This window comes from Petaurus breviceps, unplaced genomic scaffold, assembly GCF_028583685.1.
Source record: "Petaurus breviceps papuanus isolate PSGF00001 unplaced genomic scaffold, PetGlider_PUasm1.0 90895, whole genome shotgun sequence".
NCBI classification, from domain to species: Eukaryota; Metazoa; Chordata; class Mammalia; order Diprotodontia; family Petauridae; genus Petaurus; species Petaurus breviceps.
In genome coordinates this window covers 15,782,438-15,798,541 of record NW_027187372.1, presented here as the reverse complement: position 1 = coordinate 15,798,541, position 16,104 = coordinate 15,782,438, and the positions used below count along the sequence as shown (strand labels likewise).

At 36.0% G+C, this 16,104-nt stretch overlaps 1 protein-coding gene and 1 long non-coding RNA gene across 4 annotated transcripts in view; one reads left to right on the top strand and one right to left on the bottom strand.

The window, feature by feature from the left end:
• Window positions 1-16,104, bottom strand: part of RO60 (Ro60, Y RNA binding protein) — a 45,823-nt gene that overhangs the window by 22,418 nt on the left and 7,301 nt on the right. Inside the window, exons 1-4 of one of the 3 annotated variants that reach the window (XM_069074452.1) lie at window positions 15,187-15,323; window positions 13,832-14,003; window positions 2,139-2,359; window positions 1,843-1,989 (exon numbers count right to left, since the gene is read on the bottom strand). In XM_069074452.1, the coding sequence (XP_068930553.1) occupies window positions 1,843-1,989; window positions 2,139-2,359; window positions 13,832-13,910 (447 nt within the window). In that variant the 5' untranslated portion in view covers window positions 13,911-14,003; window positions 15,187-15,323. Of the gene's footprint in view, window positions 1-1,842; window positions 1,990-2,138; window positions 2,360-13,831; window positions 14,004-15,186; window positions 15,791-16,104 lie in introns of those variants that run through there. The other 2 variants (XM_069074451.1, XM_069074450.1) reach the window with 2 other exon arrangements.
• LOC138151028 (uncharacterized) overlaps window positions 2,386-16,104 on the top strand; it is a 13,730-nt gene continuing 11 nt past the window's right edge. The window contains exons 1-2 of the long non-coding RNA XR_011165722.1: window positions 2,386-5,248; window positions 15,783-16,104. The exon at window positions 15,783-16,104 is cut by the window's right edge and continues 11 nt beyond it. This is a non-coding gene — a long non-coding RNA (uncharacterized lncRNA). The remainder of the gene's footprint in view (window positions 5,249-15,782) is intronic.

Sequence of the window (16,104 nt, the reverse complement as noted above, 5' to 3'; positions counted from 1 at the left end):
GCTCACTGCTGCAGCTCTGATTGGATGCAGCTCAGAGCGCAGCGTGCGTTTCCCCGGGGGGGGGGGGACGGTGCATACAGAGGGTACCATAATGTAGCGTGTAGCGCAGGGTGATGATCACCTTCACTACAGTAGCAATCTCAATAGGGCTTATTTTCGGGGGAGGGCTTATTTTAGAGGAATCTTACACAGTAAGGGGAGGGCTTATTTTCGGGATAGGTCTTATTATCGGGGAAACACAGTAGCTATCTCTTCCATCTTTATGCCATCTGCAAATTTAGTGAGCATGCCACCTATGCTTTTATCCAAATCTATGATATAAATATTACTAGCATAGATGCAAAAATTTTTCCCCCACTACTGCCAAGCTTTTAGAAAGAGTAAAACAGTCTACATTCACTGTGTGTGTGTGTGTGTGTGTGTGTGTGTATAATAACAACAAGAACAACAATAATAATAGCTAACATTCTCCAAAAGACTGATGGAAAATGCTATCCACATCCAGAGAAAGAACTATAGCATCTGAATGCAGATCAAAGCATACTATTTGCTCTTTTTTGTTTGTTTTATATCTTCTTTCTTGTGGTTCCTCCCATTAGTTCGAATTCTTCTTTATAACAAGACTAATGTAAAAATATATTTAATAAGAACATATATGTAGAGCCTATATCAAATTACACACCATCTTGTGGAAGGGAGGAAGGGAGAAAAAATTTGAAACTCAAAAATCTTATGGAAGTGAATGTTAAAAAACTAAAAATTAATTTTAAAAAATAGCTAACATTTAGATAGCACCTACTATGTGCCAAACATTGTGCTAAATGCTTTATAATGACTTATCTTATTTGATCCTCATAACTACCCTAGGAAGTAGGTACTAATATTATCTCCATTTTACAGTTGAAGAAACTGAGGCAAAGAGCTATTAAGTGACTTGTCCAAGGTTACACAAGTAATAAGTATGTGAGACTGGATTTGAACTGCAGTCTTACTGATTCCAGGCCCAGCACTCTAGACAATGTGCCATCTAGTAGCATGGTGCAATACAGAGAGCTAGTCTCAAGCCATGAAGGTTTGGGCTCAAGTCCCATTTCTGACATATACTGGCTGTGTGACTGGGGGAGTTATTTAACCTCTCAAGGCTCTAGGCTAATGGTATCAAACATGAATAGAAATGAAGGCCCTTAATGCATACTTTAAGGATACCTGTGGGTCACAACTGATTGAGTTTTAAAATGTCATCTATGTTTTATGGTATTTTCTTTTCCTTTCCTTCTCTCTTTTTTGCTTTTTTGGAGGGGGGGAGGGCAGGGCAATTGGGGTTAAGTGACTTGCCCAAGGTCACATGGCTAGTGTTAAGTCTGAGGCCAGATTTGAACTCAGGTGCTCCTGACTCCAGAGCTGATGCTCTATTCACTGTGCCACTTAGCCGCCCCTATTGTATTTTCTAAAATATTTTCAAATCACATTTTACACTGTGGTTCAGGGCATATTCTTTTGTGTGTGGACTAGGTGGCTTACAATGTTTGACACCTCTACTCTAGGCAAAGCTCTAGATTCTAAGATGCAGAGAAAAGTGTGGACCTGGATGGGTAGAGGGAGTTTTCTTACTTGGAAGTTACCTATAGCAATGAAAGCATGTGTCCAGTAATTGCTCTCTCTCCCTTCATTCCCTTTAAACAGACATAGAACCACAGAATAAAGTACCAGAAAGGCTGACCTGTGTATATGCCCACTTAGAATCAGAGATTAGAAAAAAACACTGTACTCAGGGGGTTTAACATCTAATTAAAATACATTTTTATGGTCATTCAAAAAGATTTCAGTTTTAATAATTCTTACCTTTTTTAAAAGTTTATCATTACATAGTCTTTCACATACTGAACAAACTTCTGAACTTCCTGGCTCAAGTACTGAATTAGCTGTCATCTTCCCCAGATTCCTCAGCAATGCAGTTAGAGGCATCTCCTGTAACAGGGCTTTCCATACCTGTTACATTTATATAAATAGACATAAAGAAATGAGAGAAAAGCATCTATCCACTTACACTGGCAATAGTATTAATGTGAATGATACGAATGGTTAAGTTTGAACACCTAAAAACGAGAGTAATTATTCTAAGAAATTGATTTACTTACTTCTTTAGACTTTAGATGATTAGTCAGAAGATGTTCCCTAACCAATTTATGCTCTTCTATTAGATGAATCACTTCCAATTCATCTTTTGTGTGCTTCACTCTTTCCACAGCTTCCAGATACTTCAGTAATTTTTCTATCTCTGGGGAAAGTGCCTTATCTTTATATGCTTCCTGTACCTCCTTCCAACCCTTTGTAACATACTTGGTCACAACAGCAAGTCCTTTAAGAAAATGAGAAAATTATAGATAGCATGGGAATCTAAGACTGACATAAGAATAAATGAAAGCTCATACAAACAGATCAATAACAAGAGACCCTCAAATACATGGTACTTTGTATTTTTACCTACAAAGAAGATTTAAGAAATGGAAGATAAACAAATTCAAATATTCAGTGGCTTAAAATCAGTTTAAAGAATTTTTTCTTCCACCTTGCCTATCTTAAATTTCTCTATTATAGAAGTCTGGCATGAAAGTAAATAGAGAGCTAATGGAATTTACTGAACGGAGACAATGGGGGATAACATGGTCAGACTTGTGCTTAAAGAAGGTTAATTTGGGGGTGGCTAAGTGGTGCAGTGAGTAGAGCACCGGCCCTGGAGTCAGGAGGACCTGAGTTCAAATCAGGCCTCAAATACTTAACATTTAATAGCCATGTGACCTTGGACAAGTCACTTAAGCCCAACTGCCCTGCCTTCCCCCTCCAAAAAGAAAAAAAAAGGATTAATTTCTCAGCTGAGTGGAGGACAGAATGGAGTGGAGAAAGATTTGAAGCAAAGAAACCCAATAAATAGTCATAGTGGGAGGTAATGAGGGACTGCACCAGCATGGTAGAAATGTCAGAGAAGTGGGGAAGGGTAAAAGAAAAATGTTAGGAAGGTATAAAAGTTTTGCCACAAAATGGATATGGGGTTTAGGGAGAGTGAGGAACTGAATGTGACATGCAAGTTGAGAGTCTGGACAACTCAGAGGATGGTGGTATCCTGCACAAAAACAGAGAAGTTAGCAACAGGGGAAGGTTTGGGGAGGAAAGATAAAGGATAAAACTTCAATTGCTTCACACACCCATCTGCCACTTTTAGTTTCTGAATGAATATTCCTGCTTTTTCACTTATTTATAACTTTCTTTTCTTTTTAAATTTTGAATTCGATTCTCTCTCTCCCTCCCATATCTTTCCCATATACTGAGAAAGCAAACAATTTATCAATTAAATGGGAAACCATGCAAAATGCATTTCCATATTAGTAATCCAGAAAACAAAATTTTTTAAAAAGCAAGAAAATTATGCTTCAATTTGCACTCAAGAGTTCATCAGTTCTCTCTGGAGATGGATAGCATTTTTTTTTTCATCATGAGTCCTTTGGAATTGACTTGGATCATTGTATTGGTTAGAGTAGCCAAGATTTTCAAAGTTGATCATCATTATAGCACTGCTATTACTATGCACAATGATATGATTCCTCTCACTTCACTTTGCATCAGATGATATAGGTCTTGTTTTTCTAAAACCATCTCCCTCGTCATAACAGTATTCCATCACAATCATGTGCCACAACTTATTTAGCTATTGCCCAATTGATGAGCATCCTCTCCATTTCCAATTCTTTGCCAAAACTAAAAAGTGCTACTATAGGGCGGCTAGGTGGTGCAGTGAGTAAAGCGCCAGCCACATTGTCGGGAAGACCCAAGTTCGGTTCCAGCCTCAGACACTTAACACCCACACAAAAAAAAGAAAACTAGCCATGTAGCCTTGGGCAAGTTACTTAACCCCAATTGCCCTCCAAAAACGCAAAAAAAAAAAAAAAAGGCTACTACAGATATTTTTGCATATGTATGTCCTTTTTCCTCTTCTTTGATCTCTTTGGGGTACAGACCTAGCAATAATATGGGTATGCATAATTTTATAGCCATTTAGGCAAGGTTCAAATTGCTCTCCAAAATTTATGAACCAGGTCACTACTCCACCAACAATTCATTAATGGACTTATTTTCTCTTATCTGCTCAAGCATTTGTCATTTCCGACAGGCGTGAGTTGGTCCCTCAGAGTTGTCTTTCTCTGGTCAATAGTGATTTAGAGCATATGTGACTAGAAAGCTTCAAGTTCTTCTGAAAATTGACTCTTCACATCCTTTGACCATTTATAAATTGCAGAATGGCCCTTATTTTTAAAATTTGACCCAGTTCTATACCCAGTATATATCTGAGAAATGAAGTCTTATCAGAGAAGCTTGCTGCAAATAATTTTGCTATTCATTGTCTATGGTACCTTTTAGCAAAATATAGTTTCCCTACTTAGCTTTTTTTTTTTTGGCTTTTTGGAGGGGGGAAGGTGGAGTAATTGGGGTTAAGTGACTTGCCCAAGGTCACACAGCTAGTTTTTTGTGTTAAGTGTCTGAAGTCACATTTGAATTCAGGTCCTTCTGACCCCAGGGCCGGTGCTCTATTCACTGCGCCACCTAGCCACCTTCCCCCACCCCCCACTTATTTCTTTTAATTATATCTATTTTTGCTTTTCTGTTTCAAGCGCTTTTTTAAAATAGTATTTTTTTCAATTACATGTAAAGACTATTTTTAAGTCATTTAAAATATTTTTTTGAAATCCAAATTTTTTCCCTCCCTCTATCACCTCCCTTCCCCTAAGGCAGTAAGCAACCTGATATAGGTTATATGTGTGCAATTCTGTAAAACATTATTTGCATAATAGTCATATTGTGGAAGAAAGACCAAAAGTAAAAAACAACACAAAAAAAGTGAAAATATTATGCTTTGATGTGTATTCAGACTCCATGAGTTCTTTCTCTCTCTGGATGTGGATAGTATTTTCCATCAATTCCTTTGGAATTAGTTTGGATCACTGTATGGCTGAGAAGGGCTAAGTCATTCATAGTTAATCATCACACAAGGTTGTTGTTACTGTGCACAATGTCTTCCTGCTACTGCTTACTTCACTTTGCATATGTCTTTTCAGGTTTTTCTTGAATCCACCTGCTTGTCATTTCTTATAGCACAACAGTATTCCATTACAATCATATACAACTTGTTCAGCCATTCCCCAATTGATAAGCATCCCACCGATTTCCAGAGCTGCAATAAAAAATTTTTGTTCAGGTAGGTCCTTTTTTTAATGATCTCTGGGATACAGACCTAGTACTGGGATTGGTGGATCAAAAGGTATGCACAATCTGATTACCCATTGGACAGTTCCAAATTGCTCTTTAGAATGGATGGATCAATTCCTAACTATCCCAATAGTGAATTAGTGTTTCAATCTTCCCAAATCCTAACACTTAATCATTTTTCTGTCATATTACCCAATCTAAAAGGTATAGGTGGTATGTCAGAGTTGTTTTAATTTGTATTTCTCTAGTCAATAATGATTTAGAATCATTTTTCTTATGACTATAGACAGCTTTGATTTCATCTGAAAACTTCCTGTTTGTATCCTTTAACCATTTATCAATTGGGGAATGACTTACATTTTTATAAAGTTGATTTAGTTCTCTATATGTCTGAGAAATGAAGCATTAATCAGAGACACTTGCTGTAAAAATTGTTTCCTATATTTCTGCTTTCCTTCTACTCTGTTGCAATAGATTTGTTTAAACTTTTTAATGTAATCAAAATCAACCATTTCACATCTCATAATGATCTCTATTCTCATTTGGTCATAAATTCTTCTCTTCTCCATCGATCTGACAGGTAAACTATTCCTTGCTCTTCTAATCTGCTTATGGTATTATCACCCTTTATGTCTCAATCATATACCTATTTTGACCATATCTTGGTATATGCTCTAAGATGTTGGTCTATACCTAGTTTCTGCCTTACTGTATTCTTTTTCTCAGCAGTTTTTGTCAAATAGTAAGTTCTTTTCCCAGAAGCTGCAGGTCTTCAGGCTTAGCAAACCCTAAGTTACTACACTAATTTACTACTGCATCTTGGGTACCTGATCTACTCTACTGACCCACCGCTCTATTTATTAGCCAGTACCAAATAGTTTTGATGATTATAGCTTTAAAATATAGTTTCAGGTCTGGTATAGCTAGGATACCTTTTTTTACTTAAAAAAAAAAATCAATTCCTCTAATTTCCTTGATATTTGCTCTTCCAGATGAATTTTATTTTTTCTAGCTCTCTATTTTTGTTGGTAGATTGGTATGGCACTGAGTAATTGATTTAGACAGAAGTCACTTTTATTATATTAACTAGGCCTATTCATGCGTAATTAATATTTTTCCAATAGTTTAGATCTAACTTTATTTGTATGAAAAGTGTTTTGCAATTGTGTTCATATAGCTCCTGAGTTTGTCTTGGTAGGTAGACTCCCAAGTATTTTATACTGTTTACAATTATTTTAAATATTTTGCTGCTGGACTTTGTTGGTAATATACAAAAATGCTGTGGGTTTATTTTATATCTTTCAGCTCTGCTAAAGTGGTTAATTATTTGAAGAGCTTTTTTTGGTTCTCTAAGTATACCATCATATTATCTGCAAAGAGTGATAGTTCTGTTTCCTCACTACCTACCCTAATTCCTTCAATTTCTTTTTCTTCTCTTAATGCTAAAGCTAACATTTCCAATATAAAACTCAATAATACAGGTAATAATGACCATCCTTGCTTCACCCCTGATCTTATTGGGAATTCTTCTAGCTTATTCCCTTTACATATAATACTTGCTGATGGTTTTAGAGACTACTTATCATTTTAAGGAAAGTTTCATTTATTTCAAAGTTCTCTAGTGTTTTTAATAGGAATGGTTGCTGTATTCTGCCAAAGGCTCTTTTTGCATCTAATGAGAAAATTATGATTTGTTGGTTTTGTTATTGATATGGTTAGTTTTGCTAATAGTTTTCCTAATATTAAACTAGACCTGAATTCTTTGCATAAATCCCACCTGATCATAATGTATGACACTTATGATATAGTACTAGAATTTCCTTGTTAGTATTTGATTTAAATTTTTACTTAATTTAATATTTCATACTTTTCTTCTTTTTTTTTTTTTTTAAAGCAATCGGGGTTAAGTAACTTGCTCAAGGTTACATGGCCGGGTGTTTCTGGGTGGGTGCTAAGTGTCTGAGCCCGGGATTTGATCTCCATGTCTTCTCAACACTGGAGCCGGTGCTCTTACTCGCTGAGCCACCTGGCCGCCCCTATTATTTCATACTTTTCAATATTCATTGGGTAAATTGGTCTATAGTTTTCTGTTTTAGCTCTTCCTGGTTTAGGTATCTACACCATGTTTGTGTCATAAAAGGAATTTGGTAGGACTCCTTTGCCTATTTTTCCAAATACATAGGATTGGAATTGTTCTTTAAATGTTTGGTAGAATTCACTTGTGAATGCATTTGGCCGTGGAAATTTTTTCTTAGGGAAAGCAACTCATGGCTTAATTTCTTCTTCTAAGATGAAGTATTCTATTTCCTCTTTAATTTGGACAATTTACATTGTTGTAAATATTCACTAATTTTGCTTAGATTGTCAGATTTATTGGCATATAATTGGGCTAAATATTTCCTAATTTCCTTTTCACTGGTGAATTCACTCTTCATTTTTATACTAGTAACTTTTTAAAAATCAAATTGTTTTTTTCTTTCCTATTTAAAATAAAACAAGCTCCTAATTTTATTAGCTCAACAGTTTTATCACTTTCAATTTTAGTAATTTCAACTTCAGTTTTCAGAATTTCTAATCTGGTGCCTAAATGGGGATTTTTAAGTTGTCCTTTTCTAATTTTTTGAGTTGTATGCCCAATTTATCAATTTGCTCTTTTTATTTTAATGATATAAGAGTTAGAGAAATAAAATTTCCCCTAGTACTACTTTGGCTCCATCCCATCAATTTTGGTATATTGTCTTGTCATCATTCTCTTTAATGAAATTGTTTCTATGATTTGTTCTTTGACCCACTTATTTTTTTGTTTGTTTTTTATTTTTTTAATTAATTTGTTTGTTTCCTTTTACTTTACAGGATTCAATTCCACAATTCCTTGAGTTTCACATTTTGTTCCCTTCTCTCCCCTCCCCTTCCCCCCATGGCGGCATATAGTCAAGTATAGGATCTGTAAATACTTTCACATTATACATTAGTCAGGTTATAAAGATGGATTATATCAGATGGAATGAACAATGGTAAAGAGGACATAAAACCAAACAAGAGAAGGAAAAAGATTAGGTATTTTGCTTCCACCTGGATATAAACTCAGTTCTTTCTAGTTCTTTCTCTGGATGCACATATTTCTCTTCATCATGAGTCTTTTGGGATTGACTTATATCACTGTATTGCTGAGAAGAGTCCAGTCTATCAAAGTTGGTCATCACACATACATTGTGTATAAATTTCTCCTGGTTCTACTCTCCTCACTCAGCATCAGTTTGTATAAGCCTCTCCAGGTAAATATGAAGACCGTCTGCTCCTCATTTCTTATAGCACAATAGTATTCCATAACATGCATATACCACAACTTGTTCAGCCATTCCCCAATTGATGGACACCCCCTTAATTTCCAATTCTTTGCCACCACAAAAAGAGCTGCTATAAACATTTTTGTACATATGGGTCTTCCTCCCACTTCTATGATCTCTTTGGGATATAACCCTAGGAGTGGTATTGCTGGGTCAAAGGATATGAAAGTATTTATAGCCCTTTGGGCATAATTCCAGTGACCCACTTATTCTTTAGGATTATTTAGTTTCCAGTTAATTTTTAATCTAACTTTCCACTTTCCTTCACTGAATGTAATTTTTATTGCATTATGATCTGAAAAGGATGCATTTAATATTTCTGCCTTTCTACGTTTGATTGAGGTTTCTATGACCTAATACATGGTTGATTTTTGCATAGGTGCCATGTACCACCAAGAAAAACATATATGCTTCTCTATCCCCATTCAACTTCCTAAAGAAATCTTATCATATTTAACTTTTCTAAAATTTTATTTACCTTCTTAACTTCTTTCTTATTTACTTTGTGGTTAGATTTACCTGGCTCTGAGGGGAAAGCTGAGGTTCCCAATTGATATAGTTTTGCTATTTCCTCCTGTAACTCAACTCCTGCTTTAAGAATTTGGATGCTATACCACTTGCTGCATATATGTTTAGAACTGATATTCTTTAATTGTCTACGGTACCTTTTAGCAAGATGTAGTTTCCTTACTTATCTCCTAATTAGATCTATTTTTGCTTTTGATTTGCCTAAGATCATGACTGCTACTCTTTTTTTTTTTTTAATTTCAGCTAAAGTGTAAAGGGATAATAGATTCTGCTTCATCCCCTTACTTTTACTCTGTGTGTGTGTGCTGCTGCTTCAATTATGTTTTCTATAAACAACATATTGTAGAATTCTATTTTTTAATCCACTGTGCTATCCAATTCAGTTTAATAGGTGAGTTCATCCCATTCACATTGTTAGGACTACTGTGTATTTCCCCCCCAATCTTTTTCCTCCTATCATTCTCTTTCTCCTTTCAACTGTTCTCTCCTCACCAGTGTTTTGCTTCTGACTACTGCCTCCCTTAGTCTGCCTTCCCTTCTGTAAGCCCCTCTACCTTCTTAATTTCCCCTCCTCCTACTCACCTATACGGTAAGATACTTTTCTCTATCCAACTGATTGTGAACTTTATTTCCTCTTTGAGCCAATTCCAATGAGAGTAAGGTTCAAGTGATACCTTATGTGATGATACCTGAGTGATGCCCACTCCACTCCCATCTTCCCTTCCAGTGTAACAGATCTTTTGTGCCTCTTCATGTGAAATAATTGATCTCAGTCTACCTCTCCCTTTCCCCTTCTCCCAGTGCATTTCTTTCTCATCTCTTATTATTTTTTTTGGAAATCATACTATCCAAGTCACCTTTGTCTATGTATACTTTTCTAATTGTGACACAGTTCTTAAGAGTTATAAGTAGTACCTTCTCTATAAGGAAGCAAAGAATTTACTAATGCTTTAATTAGAAGCTGCTAAGTCCTGTGTAATCCTGATCATGACTCCATAATATCTGCATTGTTTCTTTCCAGCTGCTTGCAATGCTTTTCCCTTGACCTGAGATTTCTGGAATTTGGCTATAATGTTTCTAGGCAGTTTTCATTTTGGGATCTCTTTCAGGTCATCAGTGGATTCCTTCAAAGTCTATTTTACCCTCTGGTTTTAGGTATCCAGGAGGTTTGCTTTGATATTTTAGTTCAATAATTCTTAAATGATCTCTCCTGGACCTATTTTCCAGGTCAATGAGATATTTCACATTTTCTTCTACTTTTTCATTACCTTGATTTTGTTTAAGTCTTGATGTCCCGTGGAATAATTAACTTCCACTTGTACAATTCTAATTTTTACGGAGTTACTTCCTTCTGTTAGCTTTTTTACTTCCTCTTCCACCTGGCCAGTTATACTTTTTATGGAGCTGTTTTCTTACTGTCTCTGGGCTAAGAGTTCCCAAAGCTACTGTTGCTGCTGTCACAGATACCTCCAAAGCCCACCATTTGTACTCCCACCATGCTCAGGGCTGGAATCCACCCTATAGACCTCTCCTGTGGATCTTATAAATTGTTTTAAGCTGGATATAGTGTTTCCCTTTGGCTTTTTGTTGACCCTGCCATTGTAAAATTTGATCTGAAGCATTAAAGTTGCTTAGAGATGAATGTTTGTATCCTTCAGTTGGGTTTTTTTGTTTCAATATTCCTATTTTCTAGGCAGGTGAAAATTGCCATATGAATAAATTTCATTTTTCAGTCAAGACAGTATATTTTCTGAATGATATAATTAAAACAAGTATGTATATCATCTTTTATAGTTTTCCCACAATTACAACTTGGAGCCCAGGACATAACAGTTGACTGAGATTAAGGAAATGTGGGTTCCAGCCCTCATTTTAATGAATCACCCTCCCTAATACATCTGTTTCCATAAGCTTATCATTTCTATGCAGATGACTTAGGGATCTACAAATCTAACCCTAATTTCCCTCTTGAGCTATAGTTCCTCATCGCCAACACGCGGGCATTTCAAACTGGATGCTCCACTAATGGGTCCTGAAGAATTTTCTCCCCCAAACTTCCCTATTTCTGTCAAGAGAACCACTATTCTTCCAGTTTCCCAGGTTCAGTCTCAGTATTATCCTTGATTCCTCACTTCCTCTCAGCATATATAGCAAATCTAATTACAAATTTCTATCTCCACATCATCTACTGCTTATGTCCCCTTCTTTCTAAACTTAACAACCATCACCTTTCAGTGCCACATCACCTTGTGCCCACTAGAGTAGGGCAAGAGCCTTATTGAGCTCCCTCAAGTTTCTTCCTATTTCAATCTATACTCTACACAGAAGCCAAAGTGATTTTCCTTAAAGTGAGAATTTGGCCATGTCACTCCCATATTCACAGCATATGTTTGACAAATGTAAAGATTTAAGTTTTTGGGACAGGAATTCACTATTTGGTAAAAAAAAAACTGTTGGGAAAACTGGAAAGTAGGCTGGCAAAAACTAAGCATAGACCAATAAATTACACCATTTGCCAAGATAAGGTCAAAATGGATACATGGCCTAGATATAAAGGCAGATATCATAAGGAAATTAGAAGAATATGAAACAACACCTATCAGACCTATGGACAGAATTTATGAAAAGATTTGAGTATTGTGAGATATAAAATGGGTAATTTTGACTACATTAATTAAAACATTTTCATACAAATCAAATCAATGTAGCCAAGATTAAGAAGAAAATAGAAAATTGAGGGGAAATTATTTATAGACAGTTTCTTTAAGATTTCATGTCTCAAATATATAGAGAACTATGTCAAGTTTATAAGAATATGAGTCATTCCCCAACTGATAAGTGATCAAAGGACAAAAATCGGTAGTTTTTGGAGGAATAAACACAATTTACAGTCATATGAAAAAAAGCTCCAAATCTTTACTGATTAGAGAAATGGTAATTAAAACAACTTTGAGATATTATCTCACATCTATCAGATTGGCTAAAATGATAGAAGGGGAAAATGACAAATGCTGGAGGGGAGGTGGAAAAACTGGGACACTAATACACTGTTGGTGGCACTATAAAGTGATCCAACCATTTCAGAGAGCAATCTGGAATTATGCCCAAAGAGTTATAAAACTGTATATGACTTTTGACCCTGAAATACTACTATTAGGTCTGTTTCCCAAAGTGATCAGAAAAAAAGGAAAAGAATCTTCCATATGTTGTAAAATATTTATAGCAGTTCTTCTTGTTTTGTGAAAGAATTGGAAATGGCAGGGATGCCCATCAATTGGGAAATGGCAGGTTGATTTTAGAAAGATTTGTATGAAATAATGAAGAGTGAAATAGCCAAACCAAAAGAATGTGGTAAACAGCATATATTTTTCAAAAAATAACTATGAATGACTAAGCTATTTGAGTATTATATTCAAATCAACTACAAAGAACCTATGAAGGAAGATGCTATCCGTCTCCAGAGAAAAAACTGATAAAAAGAAGTATGCGGTATGGTTTTACACATACACAGACAAATCCACACACCCACCCCATCTGTGTCTTTAAATGGTGGCATTTTCTAGTGTGGGTTGGGGAGGAGGGGGAAACAGTCTGGAACTTAAAATGTAACAACAAAAATTAAATTATTTTAAAATAAAGAAAAGAAAAAAGTAGGACTTCAAGGCAAAAGGTAGGGTAGGGAAAAGACAAGAGGCATTCCAGTTTTAGGAAATGGCCAGAGTAAAGGTTCAGCGGCAGAGAAGTGATGGATGTCTATGGTGGACAGCGATTATTTTTATTTGGCTGGAGTGTTATGTAGAGTACATAGCAGGAAGTATATGAAATATGGTAAAGTAAAATGTTATTATAGTGTGGAAATCTTTGATGCCAGGGACAAGAATTAGAATTTTACTCAGAAATAGGAAGTCATTTGAGATTTTTAAGTAGTTGCTGAACAACCAAATCTATTCTAATAGTAGAATGAAAAATGTATTGGGAAAAGCGGGGAACAGTATATAGAATGGGAAGACCCAAATCACAGAATCTCAGGGGTGGAAGTTATCTAGCTCAACCATTTACCTGGAGACAAATCTCCCTATATTACATAGATAAATGTTGATCTAGTGTTTAATTTGATGACACCCAACCCTTTGGCAGCTCCTTCCACTTTTAAATAGCTGTTAGAAAGCTCTTCCTGAAATTGAGCCTAAATCTGCCTCTAAAATTTCTAGTTATTGTTCCTAGTTCTCCCCTCCAACATAAAATAGAACAAATAAGTTCCTCTTCCTTGGGGATGGGGGGGAGTGTGGAGAATGGAGGGAAGGGAGTCTGTGGGCACAGTATATGGACCTAGACCCTGTGACTCTTAAAAGGTGGCCATTTTTATTGTTGCAAAATCACTCTCTCAACTAATATTAAGTTTTCACATCAGGTTACTATTGCTAATATGTATTTTTTAACACAGGTCTAAGACTTTATGTTCAAAGCTATATTTTAAGATAGTATGGGGCTAAGAATAAACCTCTGAAGTAGAATAGACCTCACTTGGAGAGACCTCTTTCCAAACTGACACTGAACACAAATGACTACTCTTTAGGTTTGGTTAGTCCAACAGCTATGAATCCACCTAAGTGAATGAGGTAACATATATAAAGTGCTTTGTAAGCCTTAAAAAGCTATATAAAAGATTGTTATCCTTATATTTTTATTAGCCATACCTATGCTACATCTCCATCTTTTCCACAAGAATAGCATAAAGACTATCACGTTGCATAGGTAAACTACTGGGAGGCGCATGGTTTAGTGGGAAGAGTATTGGATTTGTAGTCAGAGGACCTGGGTTTGAATTCTGGTTCAGGAATTTATTATTTCTCTGGCCCTCATCTTCATCTGTAAAAACAAAGGGGATAAATAAAATGATCTTTAAGGTTTCTACAATGTTTAAATCTTTAATTCTCTAAAAAAGCATTTCTATCATCTATCATTATAGTGACCCTACCAAAAAGGAAATGGGGGTGTTTAGCATTACCTGTTTCTTGATGAAGCCATGGTGATCCTCCGTGATCACTACTTCCTTTCCTATATAGTCACGATTTCTTTAATAATATATTATGTAGGGGCGGCTAGGTGGCGCAGTGAGTAAAGCGCTGGCCCTGGAGTCAGGAGGGCCTGAGTTCGGTTCCGGCCTGAGACACTTAACACCCACCCAAAAATACTAGCCGTGTAACCTTGGGCAAGTTACTTAACCCCAACTGCCCTCCAAGAGGCAAAAAAAATAAAAAAATAATATATTATGTAATTTTGCAAGGATCAAAGTCAAACTCGCTGGCTAAAAGTTTGACAACTATATATTCTGCCCTTTTGTAAAAAAATGTAATATGCGCCTTGCTTTCATCCTGCAGCATCTGCCATGAGCTTTCAAAGATAACTAACAGCAGTAATATCCTTCAGTTCTTTCAATATCCTGGAATTCTGATGTTTGGGCCAGGTGATTTCAACCACTCAGAGCTAAGTGCTCTTTTGCCATCTTCCAATATATCTTCACAGTATGGTATGGTCAATAGGGTTGGCCTTGAAATTAACAAGACCTGAGTCTAAGTTCCATCTATCACACACACAGGCTATGTGATCTTGCACAAATCATTTAACCTTAGTGTTCTAGACAAGTTTATAAGACTGTAAGTTGCAGAGAAGTTGTTTACCTATATTGCTAAAAATAGTTCCATCATCTAGGATTCCTTATCAATAAAATCACAACATCATTCCCTATCCACTTAACTTCTTATTAACCTTTTTTTTTGTTCTTTTCCAGTCCAAGAGTTTTTCCTTGGCAAACAAAAGCATAATAAAAGTAAAATAGCCAAACTACTATTTTGTTTGTGTTATCAAGGCTTCATCTACCCAGAGGAACAATTCTTCCTTTGCTCTTCCTTGTTTCCTTCAATACAGATCTAAAAAACTTTTTTCTTATCCTTACACATGTCCAATGAAAATACAGGACTTATCTGTGCTACTGTTTGCTTCATTAGGACACAAAATTAAAAGGATACTAAAAATGAAACATAAGTCTTACCTTCATTAGAAGGTTTAAGATGAGACAGTCTTAAAAGATCTTTGTGCGACCAGCCATTTCTTTGTTTGTATTTTGTAATAGCCAGAGCAAGGGCCATGCCACTTTTCCCATTGTACCAGTCTGCCACAGCTTTTCTGAGAGCACGACCCCACATACCACATTTCATGCTTTCCTTCAGATCTTTTTTGAATTGAATAAAAGTGAAGAGGTGGGTAGGTATTCGACATACTTCAGAAACCGCTTTAAATGCTGCTTGTTTTGTGTTTATATCAGAACACTGTGAGCAAATGGCAAGAGCAAAAAGTATTGGTTCCTGCTTTGCTGTTCTGCCTTCTTGACTAAAAGTTTTTATTTCCTGTATCACGTCACATCCTTTGCCATCTTCAATCAGTCTAATTAAAGCTTCAGCATTTTCAAGGCCCAATTTCTGCTCCTTGATGTAATAAGTACCACCTTCAGAACCAAAACATAAGAAACGGTGCAGTCGATTCATGTCTGTGACCTGCCATATAAAACCACTGGCAGAATTGGTCACCTGTTTTTCATTCAGTGGCTGCATTTGGCTTACAGATTCCTCCATTGTTTTCTTTTTTTAGGAAACCTGCTAAGAAGATCACAAGGTTACCACTGGAATATAAAACAACAAAACTAAAGAATATAAAGTACCTTCAATTCTTGCTTATTTGCATTTATATATTGGTACATTCTGGGGACTTAGAACACATCAAAGAAAACGGTGAAGCCAAAGGGTATAGAAGAACCATTCCAAGCATAAGCTAGGACTGAAGTAGGTATGATTATTATCCCCATTTTACAGATGAGGAAATTTTCAGCTTCACCAGACTGCCAAAGGAATCCATCCATCTCTCTTACACACACACACACACACACACACACACACACACACACACACACACA